At 31.4% G+C, this 20,096-nt stretch overlaps 1 protein-coding gene across 3 annotated transcripts in view; it reads left to right on the top strand.

Annotated features, from left to right (window-relative positions):
- Positions 1-6,973, top strand: part of LOC150100211 (uncharacterized) — a 218,361-nt gene extending 211,388 nt beyond the window's left edge. For all 3 annotated transcript variants that reach the window (XM_090402440.1, XM_090402441.1, XM_090402442.1), the window contains 2 exons: positions 3,813-3,889; positions 4,969-6,973. In XM_090402440.1, the coding sequence (XP_090258566.1) occupies positions 3,813-3,889; positions 4,969-5,630 (739 nt within the window). In that variant the 3' untranslated portion in view covers positions 5,631-6,973. The remainder of the gene's footprint in view (positions 1-3,812; positions 3,890-4,968) is intronic.
- The last annotated feature ends 13,123 nt before the right edge of the window (positions 6,974-20,096 follow it).

Consider the following 20,096-nt stretch of genomic DNA (forward strand, 5'->3'; position numbering starts at 1 on the left):
GTGGTGCACCCTGTTGGGTATCTACTTTGATACTGAACGAACGAGGATGGGCTGGCAATTTGGGATTTAGCCGACCAAATTGTATTCTTATTGGTTAAACGAAAATAAAAAATGATGGTACAACATGACAAAATTTCATGCCGGCTGGGGCGTCGCCCGGTTAAACAAGGCCCCCGTTGTTTTCGCCAGGGAACCAGGGCAAACAGCGAAAAGTCAGCTACTGGAACAAATCTGAAAACAAACCCCAACTCAACATCACCAGAGTTAAAGATCGGTACTATCAACGTAAGAAGCCTGAATGGCAAAGAAATGGAGCTAGCTGAGGAATTAGATAAGTACCAGATCGACATAATAGGGGTGACTGAAACAAAAAAGACCAAAACTGGTGAGATCTTTCTGAGCAATAAATACAAAATGTTATATTCAGGCAATGACAATCAAGGAAAAGAAGGAGTAGCCATAGTATTCAACACAAAATACGAGGCTAATCTTCTTGAATGGCAGTCAGTCTCAAGTAGAGTAATGTGGGCAAATATGAGAATGGGGAACTGGACAATGAGACTTATTTGTGCCTATGGTCCCACAGAAGGTTCTACTAAGGTAGAAGTGGAGGAATTTTTTGAGGCTTTAGAAAAAGCAACTGACACAATGAAAAAGGAAAAGTTGGTCCTTGTTGGGGATCTAAATAGTAGAGTAGGAAATGATTGTGAGACATACAAAAATATTTTGGGAAAATTTGGAGAAAAGAGCAAAGCTAATAATAATGGCAAATATCTGTTGGATTTCTGCTCAGGACATGGACTGGTTATTACTAACACCATGTTCCAACATAAAAATGTGCACAAATTCACATGGAGAGAAGAGGCTAGGAATAAGAAAAGTCTCATTGACTATGTTATTGTTGATAGTGATGTTTTCTCCCTGGTGCAGGACACCAGAGTGTACAGAGGATTTGAAATTGGAAGTGATCACTATTTAGTCTTGAGCAGGATAAAATTGAATTTCATATTGAAAAGAATAACATGTAAGAAAGTTTTAAAGCGAATAAAAGTTGAGCAGCTCTCAGATGTGAACTGTAGACTAAAATACAGAAATATTATTGAAAAGAAAATGAAAGAGTTTGAGAACAGGAATCAAACCTTGGAGATTCAGTGGCAAACTCTGAAGGAAACATTGATTGATTCTGCCAGAGAGGCATGTGGTGAGGTTGTGTGCAAGGATAAAAAAATCAGAACTCCCTGGTGGACACAGGAAGTTAAAGAGGCAGTGAAGGAAAAGAAGAAAGCATATCAAAAGTTCCTAGCAAATAAGTCAGCTTTTACTCTTACAGAATACAGAGACAAATGTAAGAAAGCTAAACAGTGTGTAAAACTAGCTAAACAAAAGTCATGGGAGGACTTTGGCAAGAATATAGAAAATAAATATCAAGAAGGTGGCAAAATATTCTGGAGGTTGTTGAAGAAGCTTAGGAATGGAGGAAAGAGTGCTGTAAAAGGAATTAGAGATGATAAAGGTGAAATGAAAACAGGAGAAAAAGATATCCTTGAAGTATGGAGTAATTACTTTGAAAAACTGCTAAATGAAACAAGCAGGGATGACAGCACAGTAATAAAAAACACTGACCAGGCGTGCAGTCAGGAATACATATCCATACTTGAAGTAGAAAAAGCCATCAAAGACTTGAAATGTGGAAAGGCAGCAGGAGTAGATGATATTCGACCAGAAATGCTGAAGTATGGTGGTATAAGAGTCTTACAGTGGCTGCACTGCATAGTTCAGAAAGCCTGGACAGAGGGAAGAATTCCCGATGATTGGAGTAGAGCTCTCATAGTACCCATATATAAAAAGGGAAATAAAACTGAATGTGAGAATTACAGAGGTATTTCTCTACTGAGTGTTCCTGGCAAGATCTATGCAAGTATACTTGAGAAACGGTTGAGAAGAATTGTGGAAGAAAAGCTTGGTGAAGAACAAGCTGGATTCAGGCCAAATAGAGGCTGTCAGGATCAGATCTTCACTTTACGACAAATAGTCGAGAAAGCATGGGAATATAACAAAGATCTGTATTTAAGTTTTGTCGATTTGGAAAAGGCATATGACAAGGTGCCAAGAGAGAAGCTATTCAATACGCTGCAGTTATATGGTGTCAATGGGGCATTATATCAAGCAATACTTAGTCTTTATTTGAGTTGTGAGTCAGCAGTTAGAATTGAAGGAAGTACAGGAAGATGGTTTAATGTTAAATCTGGTGTGAGACAAGGATGTACATTATCCCCTCTGTTATTCATTATCTATATGGATCACATTATGAAGGAATGTGGTATTAAACCTGATATCAAAATTGGAGATGTTAATGTCAGCTCTTTGCTTTATGCGGATGATGTTATACTTCTAAATAAATCCGCTACAAGTCTGCAAGATTCTCTGACTAAATTGAATAGCTGTTGTAATAGATATGGTATGAAGGTCAGCAATAAAAAGACAAAGACAATGAAAATAGGCAGAATCATTGAAAATGTCAACTGTGTTGTGAATGGAGAACCTGTGGAACAAGTAAAACATTTCAGCTACTTAGGCACAATTTTTACTGAAGATGGTAAACTAAATATAGAAATAGACAACAGAATCAGCAAAGCTGGTATCGTGGGAAGTCAATTGAATAAATTCATATGGAATAAGAAAGAAATTAGTCGGAACACTAAATTAGCTGTATACAAGACTGTGTTCAAACCAATTTTAACTTATGGATCTGAGAGCTGGGTCAGAAGTAAAACACTTGACCAAAGACTAGAGACCGCCGATATGAGAGTCCTGAGAAAGATTAGAGGCGTGAACAGATGGCATCAATGGCAATATCATATTAAAAATGAGGATATTAGGAAAGAACTTGACATTGTCAGCATCCAGGAATGCGTTAGCAGAGCTAATCTCAGATGGTATGGTCACTTAAATAGAATGGGAGAGGAAAGATTAGCAAAACAAGTGTTCTCTGCCAGGTTGGCAGGAAAACGACCCAGAGGAAGACCGAGATATAGGTGGATTGATACGGTACAAAGTGCCTTAGACGATAGAAATATAAGATCTGATAATGATGGAGTCTTGACAAGTAACAGACTGATTTGGAGGAAAATTGTAGATAGGAAGTTAGTAATGATGTAATTTTTTCATGTAGTACTGTCATATCCTGTACACCCCTTGAGGGTACATGGCAGGAATTTGATGATGATGATGATGATGGATTTTCATTGCCCATTGTGAGCTCCTCACCTGCATATTTGGAGTACTGAAGTGGTCTGAAGTTCCACATTTGGTCTCTAGAGCAAGGGTTTCAGAGTGTTTAATCCTTGGCCAAGCTGAGGATTAAATACTCTAGAAATCTTGCTCTAGAGACAATTTAATGGTATTAATGTACAATAGGTTTACAACCTTTGTATGCAGGATCCACATGAAAAAATTTAAATAAATAAAGGAAGTTATAGTTATGTAATCAGCATTAGTGAAGTTAAAAATTTAAAAGGAGGAAAGGTTTCTAAAAAAGTATTAAAAGTATTGTATGATCATTATCTTAAAATAAAAAACCATGAAACTTAGTTTTAGAGCATTAAACTCAGAGCATTAAAAAAAAAAATAGAACTACTACAGAGTAGTACAGATTAGACTAATTGATTTGATTTAGTGTATTCTGAAGAATTATTAATCATATACAAAGTAATGTAGATACATCACATATTCTTAGATTGTATTAATAGAAAATTTATGAAGTATTTGCATTTTAATTTTCTTGTTGACTGTTTTTAATTTTTCTATTCCAGGTATTGTGCTGGCTACAAATCTTATGGCCAAAGATCATCATGCTCTGAAGGAGATAAAATTGATACTGATGACACAGGTAATGTGGTCTATTTTCTTTTAAAAAGTAATATTCAAATTAGGGGTTCCATCCTTCAGCCATCAACCCCACTTCAGTTGAGTGTATGCTGATATGAAGATGCGTATGCACACTCCAAGTGATAGTTAATTGCAACAATTTCCTGTCCATTTGTACTGACAGGAAATTGTAACAGTGTAGTTGTATTTTTTTTATTTGAATTTCTCTAGTTTGGCATAATACTATAGGATTTTTTTTGTTATTTCTTTTGTTCAGTAAAGAATGTAAATTCTATGAATGCATTTCTTCACATCTGCTATTAGGAGCATGTATATGCTCCTAATAGAAGAATATAATATACTAATTAGTAGATGATACACTGGCCTCATAGCCCTAGCTTCTTTGGTTGTAATTCTGAAACAAAGTAGACCAATGATTTTTGAAAACAAGCTGTTCTAATCAACACTATAAATTCCTCCTTTCCTTTAGTCCCATTAGTAAATAGGCACAAATAAACCATTCCTGGACTTGCATACAGCTTGACATAATTTCACTTATCTCTTGTGCCTTAATGACTTGGGAGGTAGAACTCAACTTTCCTGCTCCCTCCCCATTCTTCTTTTCCAAAGTATCCACATCTTATTTGATTCTCATTCAGCATCAGGCTGTACATGAATTCACTTTTGACTACATTCACTTTCACATTTACAGCAGCCACTTCACTCACTTCCACATTCTTAATACTAAACTTCTGTTTCAATCCATCACTTCTTATTTCCCTGTTTTTCCACATCCTTTCTAAGTCCTTATCATAAGAGCAGTTTTACAAATGAATATATAGATATTATTCATATATTAATCGACACCTATCATTGCATTGCTTTTTTTAACCTATTAAAATATGCATATTCAAAATTCATCTCCATGCCATGTTTGAAATTGTCTTTTTTGAAATAGAAATTTACAAAAAAAAAAGGCTTCTCTTAATGAAAAAGTAATAATTTGCTCATATAAATGTGTGCAGATATATTATAATATTTAATAGCATCTGTTACTCGGTTGTTAATTAAAATGTTCTGATGATTCTTTTTTGTTTATAGATTCTCAGTTTTCTGTGTACAGTAATGCATCATCACCAAGTCTGAGCCATGACCCTAATGACTCGCCTTTACATGAATCCAATCAGTCTGTACAAGCATCTGACATATATAACAGTATGAAATATGTATCAGGTAAGAAAACTAATGCTCACATTACCAGGCAGCTGGTCCAAGAAACATTAATGGATGAAGGATTACGAGTAGTCAAGGAGTTGGCAAATCAGATAAAAGAAGAGGGAGATATTCAGATTCCACCAACCAAGCCAGAAGGTCGACCACGTGGTCGTCCACCTAGACTCGATAGTGATTATATGGTGTCTACTGCAGTAGCTACAGGTGCTATACCTGTTACCACAAACACATCAAATTCCAGAACTACCCAAACTCAAATATTAGTTCAAAATGGTCATAGTCCAGTTTCTTTCAGTGGACCATTGGACAGTGATGATGCCTCTTGTTCCAATGGAATGATGACAAATGCAAAGTCTGGTGCTAGTGCTTTTGTGGGTGAAAACAGTGATGGAACTGAGAGGCTGGAGGATTGTGAGGATGGAGAGGTAAATAATGGATCCGAAAATAGTCTCAAAGCCTTACTTGCCTTTTCACAAAAAGGAATAAAGCAAGAACCATCATCTCCAACCAGCCTAATGAAGACTGACTGACTATTATATTGAAATATATTAAACTTGTGATAAACTCTTGCTGCAGTGCCCCGGTGTAGTTTTATAATTATTTTGTTTTTTCCTAATTTTTCTTAATAATTTAGGCAAAATTATATCTGTACATGTCTTTAATTATTTTTTTCATCAAAATATCCTTGCAGTGTTTCAACCTCAAAACAGGCATTAATCCCTTTTAAATGTTGGCTGAAAGGTCTCGAGGCACATGCTAAACAAAAGGCCTCCTGTGATTACTGCAGTGAGATATTGTTAGTGTGCAATATGTGATGTTATTGAACTCTCTAGACTTGCGTGGTTAAACCACATTTGTTTGCTCCGCCAAAATTTTGAATGAAGTCAGGATATAAAAGAAGTTGGGAAGTGTCTGTGATTATTTTTGTTATCTCATGGCTGTGATTTGCTGTTGCAGTGGATTAAGCTGCACAGTGGCCAGTAAATGCAAGCTTACCAAGTTTTCCAAGAAAATATGCCTATATCTAGTGAATATGCTTCATAAACAAGGTCTGTGACCTTCATAATTGTCAGTGATCACTTTCATATTTTGGCTGTAGAATGTGAAGTAGCTATCATCATCATCATCAATCATTTTTGGGGGGAAGGGGAAAATAAAATAAATAGGTGAAAAGAGAATAACCCATATCTTTGGCTTATTGTCTTTTATCCTTTTCTTGTCTGGCAACATTTTTGCTAGACTTGTCATTTGGTGCTTTTCTTAGATAGATTCTCTACTTTGTGTATGGCAAATGTTTGTTACAGCTCCAGAATTATTAAATCACAAGTCTTGCAGAAACTTAAACGAAAACCTTAATAAATTTCAAATATTTTAGATGATGATATGATATAATTAAATAAAAATGCATAGCTTTTATAATTCTTAAATTGCTTTGTAGAAGTATTGATAAAACAAATTCTGAAGCTGAAAAAAAATTGCTATAACACAGAGTGAAAAGTGATGGTCATTTGTAATGTATGGTAATTTTGTGTTGAAATGTACAGTTTGTATACTGCAATCTATTTTAGAACTGAAATAATGATTTGTGATATTGTTATATTGAAGACTGTATAGTAAGTTTTGCCACAATAAGTATAATGTGATACTGATATGATGCTGTTTAGCCATGTCCTTCTGTATTTGTGAGAAGGGATTTCTACAACACAATATGTTGTCTTGCCTCATAAACCAAAAATTTTTAAAATCTAATATTATGATTCAGATATGCTTTTGTCTCTGTCATAAAGATTAATACTTTCCGATATCTATTAATTCATTTTTATGTATAACTTTTGTCTAATTTGTGTGATATGATGTGCTCTCTCTCTCTCTCTCTCTCATTTCCTTTAATAAGAATAGTAGTTGATTTCTTTAGTTTAAAGAATGAATATTCTTTCTGAATATTTTGTTGTTGTTGTTATTGTTAACTCTTTAAAAAATAATGATGCTTGTTTTTTCTTCCTTAGTCACTGTTTATTTTTGAAATTACTGCAGGTCATTTGTGTTTTAATGTGTTTTAGTATATCCTGAGCATTTAATAATTTTATATATTTGCACTTTGATATTTAGAAAAATTAAATAGTTAAAGTAAGCAGATTTCAATCATGACAGATATAAAAATTAAAAAAAAAAAGAAGATCAAATTGCAACTGAGAAAATAACAGACTGTTTATGTAGCACCAAAGATATTACTTTTTCTTCACACATATATTTCATAAGTTACTTATATTATCTTTAGTAACTTGATATTTAACATTTTTAAGCCAATAAACCAAATTTTTCTGAGCTAGAGAAAAGGACTTAAATGCACAGTGATCAGTAAATTTGCAGAGAAGGAATACTTTTATAAATTGAAAAGGTTTTAAAACTTAGAAATGTGTGTATGTATCATATGTATGCATGCCAAAAAATCCAGTGAAGCACTTATTATTGTAAAGTATAAATATTCTGTTATTAAATAGGTAGCTTTCAAGAAAGGATTTTACTTGCATATTCTTTTAAATATATATATTTTAAGAGAGTTTGGGAAAAAAATATTACTGAGAATTCACAAAAAGGTTTTAATAAAAATTTCTGCTATTATACCTAGTATTAAATATTTGTCATTTTACTAATACTAATACTACTAAACCTTTTCCCATTTATATTTATATCATAAGCAGTGCTTCTCAAAGTTGCATAGTCTAAAGCTGTTCTTAATATGTGGATAGGCAAGTCAAAAAGAAATCAGATGTGTCTTAATAATAAAATACACATCTTTATCATGTTGATAATCTCATTTAACGTGATTACCATTGCTGTCAGTCATGTCAATAGCCCTATCCAAGAATTTCCAATGAAATATGCTCTAGATTGAGTCTTTCACTAAAATACATTCCATATTCTCATATATTCCTTTCAGACTGTCAGATATCCTCATTTGTAACTAAGTTGAGGTTAAATTCTTTAATGTTACCAAGAAGAAATTCTTAGTGGGGGGGGGGATAAAATGTGTTTCCATGTATGAATGAAAAGTATACCAACTGAAAATTTGAATTAGTCACAAAACAATTTATTAATATCTCTGGAGTGAGTGGTGAAGATTTTGGAAAAGTTGATTAGGGCTCACATACAAAATTAGTTGACAGAGAATTTATACTTTGCAATGAACATCATGGGTTTATTAAGGGAAAATCATGTTTGAGCAATTTGCTCACATTCTATTATAATGTTACCATTAAGTTAGACAAAGGGGAATGGATACACCATGATACTTTTGGATTTTGCTAAGGCTTTTGACAGAATACAACATAGAACACTGTTGCAGAAATTGGAGAATATGGGATTGGATTATAAAATTTTGGCATAGATAAGAGGATGGCTAACTGATAGGTACCAAAAAGTGGCATATGGGGGAGAAATGTGCGTCTGCAAGATTTAAGGTAACCAGTGGCGCACCACAAAGATCAGTCCTTGGTCCATAGTTATTCAATCTATACCTTAATGACATGATAACAACAGTAATAAACTTTAATGAAAGTGCAGATATTTTGTACTGAAAATGACAGTACGTCATCAATGTGTAGAAACAACAAGCAAATCAAAGAACAGTAATACAAGATACACACAGCAATCAGTTTGCCAATTGAAAATGGTTGCTGCATGCTAGAAATTATTAATAAATAATAATATAGAAACTATTTTTGATGTTTACATAAAATGAGAATCTCTCTGAGAATGAGGATTTCACAACTTGTTGAGAAGTCCTTTTACATCAGCCTAACCTGAATTAGAAAGATTGTCTCTTTCTACTAAAAGTTTGAGAGATTCCCATTTTATATAAACATCAAAAATAGTTTTAATATTATATTATCATTTATTAATATTAATATTAATTTCTAGCATGCAACAAACATTTTTAATCGGTAAACTGATTGTTGTGTGTACTTTGTATCCCTGTTCTTTGATTTGCTTCTTGTTTCTAAACACTGATGATATACTGTTATTTTCAGTACAATACATCTATACTTTCGTTAAAGTTTATTACTGTGGTTATTGTGTAATTTTGTTGTTTTATAGTTATGCCACAGGTACCTTGAAATATTAGATTAATGACATCAGAAAGGATTTGAAAAGTGATTATACAGCTATTTGCTGATGATGCAAAAATAAGCAACGTAACCAGGAATGCAGCTGACATGTAGTACTTGAAGAATGATTTGAAAATACTTGAATTGCATGTGAAAATGGCTGTCAGTTCATCATTAGTAAATGTAAAATCATGCACTTTGATATGAAAGATCCAGTGTCATATTATACTAGTGGGATTATGCTAGAAAAAACTGATCAGGCTAGGGATCTAGAGTTTTAGTAAATAGGAAGCTGAAGTTCAAAGGCCATATAGCAAAGATTGCAAATACAACTCAGATGGTAACTGGAATGCTGAAACAAACCTTGACATATAAAGATAAGGAAGCCATCTTTACAAGGCCTTGATTAGATCTTGCTCGGACTATTGTGTGTGGGTCTGGTTTCTGTGGTGATGATTATGATACAGAGGAGAATGTTAAAATTATGTCAGAATTGTGGAATACTGATTATGAAGATAGTTGATAATTTGTAGACTGCAGACACTAGGAGAAAGAGAGGTGATATGATTGAGCCTTACAAACTTCTGAAAGGGTCATACAGGATATCAGTAGATGGAATTTTTTATTTTATGGAGGATGAGATTGGCATCCTTGGAAATTGAGAATGAATGCTGTCAACAAGAGAGTGAGAGCTCAATTTTTCCTCTCATGGAATGGATGCTGTATATGCAAATAGTGTGAATGAATTCAAGAACAAGTATGATAGCAGGTATGGATAGTATATGGCCTCCCTTGATGAGCCCCTGATTCTCTGGACATCTGTCTTAATAATAATAATAATAATAATGTCTTTTTGTGGGTGGGGGCCTCAGTGTCTCTGAGGCCTTTTTCTTGTTGACTAACTAAAAGCTAACATGTATAAATGCTGAACTCTCATAAATCTAAGACTTCTCTTATAAGCCAACCTTGTGCTTAAGAACGGAAAATTTATAGACTTACTGAGATTGTTCTTTCATACATTCTCGTACTCTGCTTGTACAAAGAGAAGGAGCATCGTTACTATTGTAGCTTAGCTTTTTTTATCTTTTAGAAAGGTTTTTGATGGTCTGTCAGTTATTTGATTCAGATATCCTGTCAGATCAGCTCATTTTGGCTTTGATCATACATCATCATCAGGACAGATGTATATCCACCTTTGGAACACTGATATATGCTATACATTTTCAACCTTTCATGGATGGGATTATTACTAAAAAATAGAGTTGAAATTTAAAGAGAACTGAGCAAAATGGTTTGTGTGATGGTTTTCGAAACCCTTGAAGAGGTCTGATTATTGGAGGCTGTTAGATTGATTTATTATTAGAACATCAGTATATATAAAATCCTTCTTGGAGTGGAATAAAGTAAGAAAAAAGATTCCTCTCTAGAAGCTCATTCTTAAAAATATATTGTTAGCTTTCCTGTTTTTTTTTTTTTAATTTCTTCTGCCTTTGTTAAATTTTTCATCAGAATGTTTCAAGGGGGAAAAAAAAATGCAGTGCTTCATCATAATAAAGGAATAGTATTCGTTGTACTGGTTAATACTCATATTCATGAACTCCTCTAGAATATAGTTTTTCATCTTGGCTAGATGAAATTATTTTTCATAGCACTTGGCTAGAGGAACCAGAACAAGGGGTCATCCTTGGAAGTTGAATAAAGGTGTGGTCAGTAGGGGGGTGTGAGGACTATATTTTTTGCTTGGAGAGTTCTGAATGAGTGGAATGGGTTGCCAGAGTCAGTTGTGAGTGCTTTGTTTGTTAATGAGTTCAAGGAGAAGTAGAATAGATTGTGTGGATAGATTGGGTCTCCTGCGATGAGTCTTCAGACTCCATGGAGGTGCCCATATAATAATAATCTTCAAATAAACTTTTTTTAGGAATTTCTTGCGAAACTTTTTGAATAGAAAACTCTTACTAATTTGTTTTCTAAAAGTCTTCAGATGAGTCTTCAGACTCCATGGAGGTGCCCATATAATAATAATCTTCAAATAAACTTTTTTTAGGAATTTCTTGCGAAACTTTTTGAATAGCAAACTCTTACTAATTTGTTTTCTAAAAGTAAATATCTTTTGAAGAGGGTATGTAAATAGCCATTGATTTAAGGTATGGGATTAAATATACTCTGGTAGTACAAACAACAGCAATTTCATAACCACTAGAGCTGGTTTATACTCTTTTTTTTCATCTTGCAATGTATGAAAATTTAGAATCATGTACCAAGTTATACCTGTTTGATAATATGACTGTTGAAATCATCTATTGCCAAAGCTGTTGTATTTTCTTCTGTGGGAAGGTGGAATGTTAAAATCCAAACTTTCTTTAAGTTGTTAATATAATAAAGTGATATTAAATTAGTAGTGTTAGTTATTTGTGGTGGTTATTTTGCAACAGCCATTACATTTGTATAATAAGCAAAAATAGTGTTGCTGGGTTTTTCATATGATCTTTACTTATTTTTATCATTCCCAAAGGCTATATTTGCAGAGCTGATTAAAACCTCTCCATGTTTCTTTGAAATGGAAGAGCAATGCTTACATCTTTATAAGTCTTTTTTTTTTTTTTTTAAATTTATGTTAAACCTTCATTATAATGGGTATGTGTTCCAGTTCTAGATTGGATCATCATATCATTTAATATTTTATCATCATCATTCAATATTTTGCTTAGTCATTCAGCACAATCTTGATTTGGTTCAGTTCTAATAAATGCTGAATCAGTTCAACAGGGACCATGACATAGTGATTCATTTTATAATTTCCAGTTAGACATTATTGTGATATCCTATACCAAAAACCCACAGTGATATTTCTATGTTAGTATTAATTATGATATATATATAAACTGTTTTTAACTCATCTAATGTTTAAACATGAAATAAATAAAAATACAAACTCTAACACCACCAAATTTTATTACAAAAACACATTAAAAACCAAAATATCAGTCATTATTGATTCTGTGTGCCTGAACTTTGTTTATATTATCATAACTAGATTCATTTTCTCAGTTGAATTGCTTTCCTTTTGATTCTATACTAACAAAAATCACATTATCATTCACCACACTTATGTGTAGCACTTTTTAAGTTTTCACAGTTAAATCACTAAGCAATCTGAGTAATTTTAATCTTGTACGTAAAGTGTTCATTTATATACAGGAGCTCAAATACTGATATTATATCACTGACAATACGTCTTTTCTTCAAAAAAACGTTTTTGACATATTTGCCTGATCAGTTGACTGAAGTAGAAATAAAAGCAAGTTGTTTGCATAAATAGGCAGTCACAAAGTTTTTAAATTGAATATATCTGTTTTGAAAGCACACATTAAAAACTTATACAGAAAAATATCTCTTACTGACACTACACATTCCATTCATTGTTGAACTATCTTTCCTTCCATAGAGTGCTTTATTGAACATTAAGCATTGTATTCTGAGTTGGTTATGCTCATTGCTTTTAAACCTTATCATTTCGATATCAGATATTTTCTTATAAAGAATTAAGGGAGAAAAAAGACATATAGCAACTGCTAAGACATATCTAAATTCTGTAATGTTCACAAAAATCGTATTTTTTTATTTTTAATTATTTTAAATTTGAATTAACTATTTGATTTTTTATTGGCTTATAATACAAAGATTGTAGATTCTTTTCTTTTCAATTTGATCTCACTAAGCTAATATTGGCACATGCATATATACATATTCCATATCTTTTCATACTTATTAAAAAGATTAAATGCATCACATTTTTTGCAATATATTCTGCACCCCTAAGAAAATAAAATAAAATAAGCAAGTAATCTCTATTGATATGCCACCAACATTGTGATTTTTTTAAAGCTTTTTACAAGTTTGATGACTGTTAAATTTGACAGTCTTGTCTCAATGACATGGTTTATCATAAATTCTTAAATAGGAGAGTGTTTATAAAGATAATTGCAATCTTAATATCATACTTAAATATCACAAACAAAAAAGAAAAAGAAAAAATGTAGTCACAGATTTGAATACTTTACGTGTGTTAATTGTAAAGATATTGTATTTTGCATTTTGATGCAAAGTTTTAAATGTATGTTAGCTTTAAGATTGTACTTGTCTTGATCTATATAGACTGCTCTTGTTAAACTGTAGGGCCTAGAGGGATAGTTTACTATCCCTCTAGATAGTTTAGATAGTGAGAGTTGACTGTATACTGCTATTTTATATCACAAATTTGCAGTAATTATATTTAACCTTATTTTGTTCAGTTAAGGAATTGTTAATAACTCCACAATAAATCTCAGCTGGATTCAAAGAGAAATTTAGTTAGAAGTATATGTTACTTCTTAAATAGCATTTAGTTTTCTCATCATGAGATGATAAGAGACCTTTAGATTAGCAACAGTTTTGAAGTGAATGGAGAATCTTCCTCATGAAAATAAGATATAAGTATTCTTTCTTATGCATAGGAGAGATAACTGAAGTTTCAGAGTCTTCCCAAAATGCTCTTTTCCATCATTTTATTTATTTTTTTTTGGATTGGGGAGGAATATTCACTATAATGAATTTTCTTTGGAACAGAATTGGACTTATATAAGAGGTTTTAGCAAAGACTTGTCAGCCAAAGCCTCATAAGCACCAATTTGTGATAGCAAGTGACTATTCTGTGTTTACTACAGTGGGAATTTACTATATCTTTACAATTACACCATGTCATACAGTTGATTTGCTATAACAAAAAAATAATGATGCCAAGTAGTTATATTCTTGGTTTCATCCTTTATCCAAGTGTAAGCAAACAAAGTTTACATGTGAAGTCATTTCACGACTGGGCTGCTTGTATATAGAAACTAATGACTTTACATCAGTTATCTCATAATGCAATGCACATATCCTTACGGATGTTTAATGCTGTGCATTATGGGAAGGGCCACTACCCAGACCAGTTGCAACCTTTATTGAAGTCTCATCAGTGGGAGCCAGACCCAGAAGTGATACCAAGATTGAAGTAATGCAGAAGTCATATTTCCATATACAATACAATTATGTATAGGAATATTGTATATGGAAATATTACTTCTGCATTACTTCAATCTTGGTATCACTTCTGGGTTTAGCTTCCACTGATGAGACCTCAATAAATGTCAAAACTGGTCTGGGTAATGGCCCTTCCCATAATGCATAGCATTATACATCTGTAAGGATATGTGCATTGCATTATGAGATAATAAGGCAATTGATGCGAAGTCATTAGTTTCTATATACAAGCAGCCCAGTCGTGAAATGACTTCACATGCAAACTTTGTTTGCTTATACTTGTATAAAGGATGAAACCAAGAATATAACTTCTTAGCATCTTTAATTTATAGTATAACCAAGTGAAAAAACTTTCAAAAAAATTGCTATAACAAACCTGTAGGAATCATAGGAATAATTCATTATAATGGATACTTTTCTGTAGTTTTTATTTAGTGTGTGAATACAGAAAACGTAAGAGCATATATATAAACGATTAAAAGCATACATTTAAAAAAAAAAGGAGTAACATAAAATGTCAAATTTCACTCGTCCAGACAATATACTTTAAAATTGTTTCATTGCACTGCATTAAATCTTCTCAGGTACATATATTATTGTCTATTAGGCAGCATTGCAGAATATGTTCCATGGTTTGTGTTTCATCACATGAGCATCTGTCATTGTTTACTATAGCCTTTGCTATAGTAAACTTCTTTTAATATAGCATTATACTGATAGGGCTTTAGTTGGGATATTTTAGCAGCTGGGTATATAGTGAATGATTGTGTTATAGTGGTGTTTGCTATCATAAGCAAGATTCAACTGTAATGAAACATAATAATGCACACTATTGTCTGTAATAAATGTTTACACTGTGATCAAGACTGAACACTTTATCACAGAAGAATTGTTGACATGTCAACTATTAACTTTTCTTTAATACTAGTCTAATTAAATATTGACATTCCATAGTTACAAAAATATTAGTGATGCAAAATAACATTTTATGGAATGTTTTGATTCAGCACAATTTGCATCTTAAAGCACAGTTATGATAATTAGAAATTATAAAAAATAATTCATATAAAATTGTATATTGATTATTGTCAAATGACATTAAAATAATTTCTTGAAAGCTAGGATTTTCAAAAATGAAGGAAAAGGAATCATCAATGTGAATTTTAATAGATTATATAGATTCAAACACATAATTTCAAGGCTAAAGTTCTTAATCTTCAGTTATGTTTACATCTTCATTTTTACAAACTTAAATCATTTTCCTTCTCTGCAATACTGCTGATCTAATGACTGCAGGAAAACTATAATTTATGGAAAAAGAAACAAATGACAGTCTATTTAGAAAGGAATAGTTTGTTTTCTTTTTTGTTTTCATTTTTTATTACAAATTTGTGATAACTGTGAAGAATAAAGAGGAAGAAGTAGAACAGGATTAAGTTTTTGGTCTTTATAGAATATATGAAGCAAATAGTTATAAAGAAAATGTAAATTCATAAGAAAAATTTTTAAGAACATAATTCTTAAGAAAATGTATAAAACTTATATGGTTAATGGTTGGTCCAGTTTTATTTTCTCTCAAAGTATCTTCCTTGGAGCATCTTGTCCTTGAATCATTACTTTTCCTTTTATGTAATATTTCTTAGCTAGTTTTGCAACCAATTATAAAATAATAATGATGATAATAGAATAAAAAATAATCAGAAATACTCAAACCAGTAACACCAAATACTTTTACAAATTACTTTTTAGCTTCAGTACAGCGAAAGTCTTTAATAGGGCAGTTTTTAATGGAAGAATCATACTATGCATTCTATTAATCATATTAAACTTAAGTTTGTTAATTTTACTCCTCTCAATAAGAAACAGTCTTGATACTTGTTTCAAGTTATTATGCAACAGTTGACTCTCACTGTAAGAACTTGTAAAATTCACATTACTTTTGTGAAATTTCTTGAGCATAACTTTATGCCTAACAGGGCTTTGGTCAGGAAATTAGAGAATAGGTAGGACATGCTGTATTTTAATGTGTTATTAGTAAAAAAAAAAAAAAAGTTAGGTTTGCATCAAATTATTATTCTATTATATTAGCATTCATTTTAATGTTCATGTTTCATTTGGGTATTTAAAAATATATCAAATGCTTTGTGTATTAATAAATATATGGATACATAAATATAAAATCATTTACATTTCATCAATAAATGAATTGTAACTGGATTTTGACAAGTCGTAGTCTTAATCTTTAGCAAGCTGACTGAAGTCTAGCCATTGTAATTAAACTTTCTACACTCTGATCTCTCTGAAATAATATTTATTAGGGGTGATATAACAACTCCTTGGGTATAGTCTAGAGTAGGAATAACTCAAATAATGGAATATGTGAGCAGAATAACAGTCATAAAAGTCTTGTGTGTTTATATTTTTCACAAGATTAGTTTTACAATTTAGTTACTAAATTTTTCACAATTTAGTTTTCACAAGATTAAAAATTATGACAATGTTACATTTATTTTAACAAACAGATGAAGAGCCTGAATGTTATTATCAGCTGATGATTATAAGCCTAGTAATAATTTTTACGACACACAACTGAAATAATGGGAAGTTCACTGTGGTCATGCTCCACATGATCATAAAGCATCATTGGTTCAGTGGCAAGTGTGCTTTCAGTACCAGTATTTTCAAATGAAAGCCACATCATTATTACTACTACTTCTCATCATATGGCTTCACAATTAGTGCATGTTCTGGTAAAGTTAGTAGTATTTACCTGACAGAATGTGGGTCATATGGAAAATGCACTTCACAGTACTACTTTTATCCCAGATTTTATTTCTGGGAAAATTCCAATGCTTCTCCTCTAAGTAAATATTAATTTTATGGCTATTTAGCCTATTTTTGTTTAGGAGTGTCTTTTTTTTTTATAATATCATTGGCTTTTTATGGGGGGGGGGGGTAAAAGTGCAATATTTGAATGCTATGGTTAATATATAAAATTTATCAAATGAAGAATTTAACTATTAATAGCTGAAATCAATTCAACTTCAACAGAATTTTTTTTTTAAATAAATATTCTAATATTTCTAAAATTTAAATACAAAAAAAAGTAATAATAAAAACCATTGCATTTGATTTGTATGAAATGTATGTAGCTGCTATGCTGATAATTGAAATATTCACATACTGTGTATATGTGCATATAGATACAATAGTTTTTTTGGTCATCTGACTGTGTACTTGGTGCTACACCAGAAGCTGGTTGACACATTAACTCATTCAAGGGGTTGGTTGACTAAAGGTTCAGTCATTTGAAGTTCAGATAATTAAGAGATCACTGTATGTAAAGTAACTGAAAAGTAGTTTGACTAGTTTACAAAATAATTAGGCTTTTACATCCATTTGATTAACTTTTGCTATCTCTGTAACCACTATTTCAGTCATAGCTAGCTAGTGTGATATTGCAGTGGGAAGAGCAGAGACTTTTAAGAAATATGCTGCTTTTGTCAACTTATTTCCCATTCATCACAATGCTTTCATAAGTAGTTGCATGTTGTAAATGCATTAAATATCAATTTGAGCTAAAAATTGGAATCCGAAATATATATATAAAATATTCATCTGTGAATCAGTCATAGTTGTGACTAATTCTGATTAAATTTTTTAAAGTAATTGATTAGTTAATTTTAGTTATTTTTTATTTCAGTAACAAACAATTTTTTTTTTCAAATTCCTTCTTACTATAAAAGAATGGGGGGGGGGGAGTTACAAAATGTTTTCTGCCTTCTTATGTTTAATTCATATTCTGGTCTTTTCTTTAAAATCATTAATTGAAGGTATGCAATTAATGATTTTAGTTAAGGTGTATTTATGATTTAGATAATAGCATTCCAATTTAATAATATAAAGTCCATATTTTATAGTATGCAAGAAATTATATTGAAAATATTCTTATTTTCATTCATATTATAAAAATATAGATATTAAACTGTATCCTGTAAAAATGAATGTTATGTGAAGAAGAGTGTAAATCCTTTTAAAGACTCAAGGCAATCAAACCTGTTCTACTTTAGCCTCACTTTTCAATTTGATGTGTTGTAAAGCAAAATATATCAGATTTAGTTGTTCTGGGATGGTTTTTTGCTATTCCACTATAAGTAAAATAATTTCTTTTCATTATTTTTTAATTTGACCATTGTTATTACTCATATTTTTAGTGATTTGATTTGAATAATAAAATATATAATATATACTTAAGATGATATTTTATGTTTTTTCATAATTTCCCATTTCTTTCATAAATTTGGACATAAAACATTATCTGTCTTAAAAATTAATTATAAAAACATGTTTTGAGGAATTCTGAAAAAATTATGAACATTAAAAAAAAAAAACACTGGTAGCAACAGCAGGATTATTACTAGTATCTGAATGCAGGGTTTTATTTTATTATTATGATACATAACTGACAAATGTTTTGCATTCAAAACATTTGTCAGTTAACTGGCAAATAGTTTTATGTATTCTATTTTTCTTTCTTTACCCCTTCCTGAAGCCATATGGCTCTTTGATAACTACTCCTTCCCCTCTCTCTCTCATGTAATTAATGGATTGCATAAAGAAATGATTAATATTTGTTATTAACTTTTATAGGTCAATGATAATTAATGTCACTTACAGTATTACAGTAATCCCTCAATTATCCAACTATAGCAGGAGAGCAGTTTGCCAGTTGGATAAATGATGGGTTGGATAACTGAAGGTACAGTTACATAGTGCTATACCAGAAGTCATTTAGCACAATAACTCATTCGAGGGTCAGATAACTGAAGGACCATTATTTTGAAGACTGAATAATTGAGGGATCACTGTATTAATTATAATTTATGTTCTTAATTAGTTATACTTGATTATAATAAAAGTGATTCATGCTCTGTATAAAACAGTCATTTTCTGATTTCACGATCTTATTTAAACTGAGTTTATCTTCAAATGCTGGATTCAGGAAGCTACTCCAAAAATCATTGTGTAGTTATTACAAATGATAATAGTTTCAAATATATTCAAACTTTTGTACCAAGTGCTGTTGCATTAATTTGATAAAACACTTTCTTGGTGCCATTTCCTATTATTGCTATATTGTAAAAATAAATTAGAATTTATTTACTAGTTATCTCTGTATAGGTACTAATAATTCTCTGCACATTAACCAAGTACAAATAATCAATCATGGCCAATTGTCTGTATTAAAAAAAAAAAAAAAACAGTAAAGCAACAGTTTGCTTTGCTGTTTCCTAGTCTATATATAGACTAGGAAACTGTAATTGATGGTATTATGATGCCATTACAAAAGCATTACAATTCCATTCTGATTAATGAATGAAAAAATATATATATAATAGTGCTGTCACTTAGTGAAATTCTGAATGAAAAACTTAGGAAGTGTTATGCATGGTGTGAGCTTGTTTTGCTCACCATGGATACATTTATTCTAGTGGTAAGACTTATACGTTGGTTAGACATAACTGGTAATTAATTTACGGAATTAACAACGCATATAAAGTAAATTAATTAAAGATAACTTTAATGAATCACTTCTATATTTCGACAATGTCACATTGTCATCTTCAGGAACCTGAAGATGACAATGTGACATTGTCGAAATATAGAAGTGATTCATTAAAGTTATCTTTAATTAATTTACTTTATATGCGTTGTTAATTCCGTAAATTAATTACCAGTTATGGATACATTTAGTTAAGTAAAATATGTTACTTAATTGGTCTAGCATCCAAGAAAACCAAATTATTCAATTATATAAGGAAAACT

This window comes from Typopeltis vanoorti, chromosome 13 (assembly GCF_054136105.1).
Source record: "Typopeltis vanoorti isolate ZY-2024b chromosome 13, IOZ_Tvanoo_1.0, whole genome shotgun sequence".
NCBI classification, from domain to species: domain Eukaryota; kingdom Metazoa; phylum Arthropoda; class Arachnida; order Uropygi; family Thelyphonidae; genus Typopeltis; species Typopeltis vanoorti.